Below are 1235 nucleotides of genomic sequence, written 5' to 3'. Positions count from 1 at the left end.
CCCTACAAATTTTGCAAAGTAGGGTCCTTTCTCCCAATGAATCTCAGCAATTACAAGTACAAAGTCATCACCAATTGTACATAACAAAGTTAACAAAGTCACCAATTTTACATCATACAAACACAATTTCAGGGAAAAATAACAAAATGTAAAACAAAATGAATTAAGAAAATCAAAGGAAAAGAAAACCAAAATAAAATAACCAACATCACACTACTAGACAGTTATCAAACTCATAACTATATCAGTATTAGAATCAAACAAAAAAAAAAACCAAACAAAAAAATAGCAACAAAACAAAAATAAAAGATGAAATTCAACAACAAAACATAAAAATCACAAGGTAAAATACTACCTTGAAAGCTTCTTCATTGAATACACCAGGGGAAGTTTGAAGGGCATTATAGTCACCATCATTAAATGCCCAAGTTCTACAAACAGTGAGACCCATTTTAGCCCCAGCTTTGAACATTTCACGTACCCTAGGCCTTGTATAAGCATCCACTGATTGAACCATTAACCAATAAGAATTCCACCCATTAATATAAAAAGCTTTTCCATCCAACACAAATTGAGACCCTTTTCTCTCCACAAAACCCAATTCAATTTCTTCCTCAAAACCAAACCTTACATCCCCAAATGACGTATAAATGAAAAACACCACCGTTGCAAAAGCAAATAATGGATAAAATAAACCATTTCCAGCCCCCATGTTGCTGAATAGTAAATAACCCTTTTACACTTTTTGTTACAAAAACCACTGAAATTCAACAGATTTCAGAGATCCTTAGATACCCTTTAGGCTCTTTATTCAAAGGGTCACTCACTGTGTTAGTTGCTTCAGACACTGATGTGAATGTGATTGTTCCTCAGATATACCCAAATGATCAGAATGTATAGATCTCTAACTTTTTAGTCTTGGAGAAGATTGTGAATGGAACTGAAAGAGATTAACCTTGAGAAGTGATTAAAGAGTGCAACTTTGATAGAGTTGTAACAAGGGTGTTTATAGAATGAGTTGAAGAGAATGGTGAATGTTTAAGCTTATGTTTCTTAGGTTGAAGAGTGAAATAAGTGAAGAAAATTGTGGTGAAATATTTGTATCAGAATATTATTAGTATTGTTAGTTGGATTTAGATCTGGGTGGGAACTGGGAAGTGTTAACCTTTTTTCAGTTCTAAATTGTAATAGTTTAAGGAATCTTGTCTTTTAATTTCAAGAACTGTGGACCACCT

The 1235-nt window shown here is 33.0% G+C and overlaps 1 protein-coding gene across 1 annotated transcript in view; it reads right to left on the bottom strand.

Moving 5' to 3' along the window:
- Window positions 1–1235, bottom strand: part of LOC101509205 (mannan endo-1,4-beta-mannosidase 2-like) — a 4537-nt gene extending 3302 nt beyond the window's left edge. Inside the window, exon 1 of the mRNA XM_004505520.4 lies at window positions 356–1235. Within this exon, the coding sequence (XP_004505577.1) occupies window positions 356–712 (357 nt within the window). The 5' untranslated portion in view covers window positions 713–1235. The remainder of the gene's footprint in view (window positions 1–355) is intronic.

This window comes from Cicer arietinum, chromosome 6 (genome assembly GCF_000331145.2).
Source record: "Cicer arietinum cultivar CDC Frontier isolate Library 1 chromosome 6, Cicar.CDCFrontier_v2.0, whole genome shotgun sequence".
Taxonomy (NCBI): Eukaryota; Viridiplantae; Streptophyta; class Magnoliopsida; order Fabales; family Fabaceae; genus Cicer; species Cicer arietinum.
The sequence above is the reverse complement of the archived record's forward strand: the minus strand, read 5'-3'. Positions and strand labels throughout refer to the sequence as shown.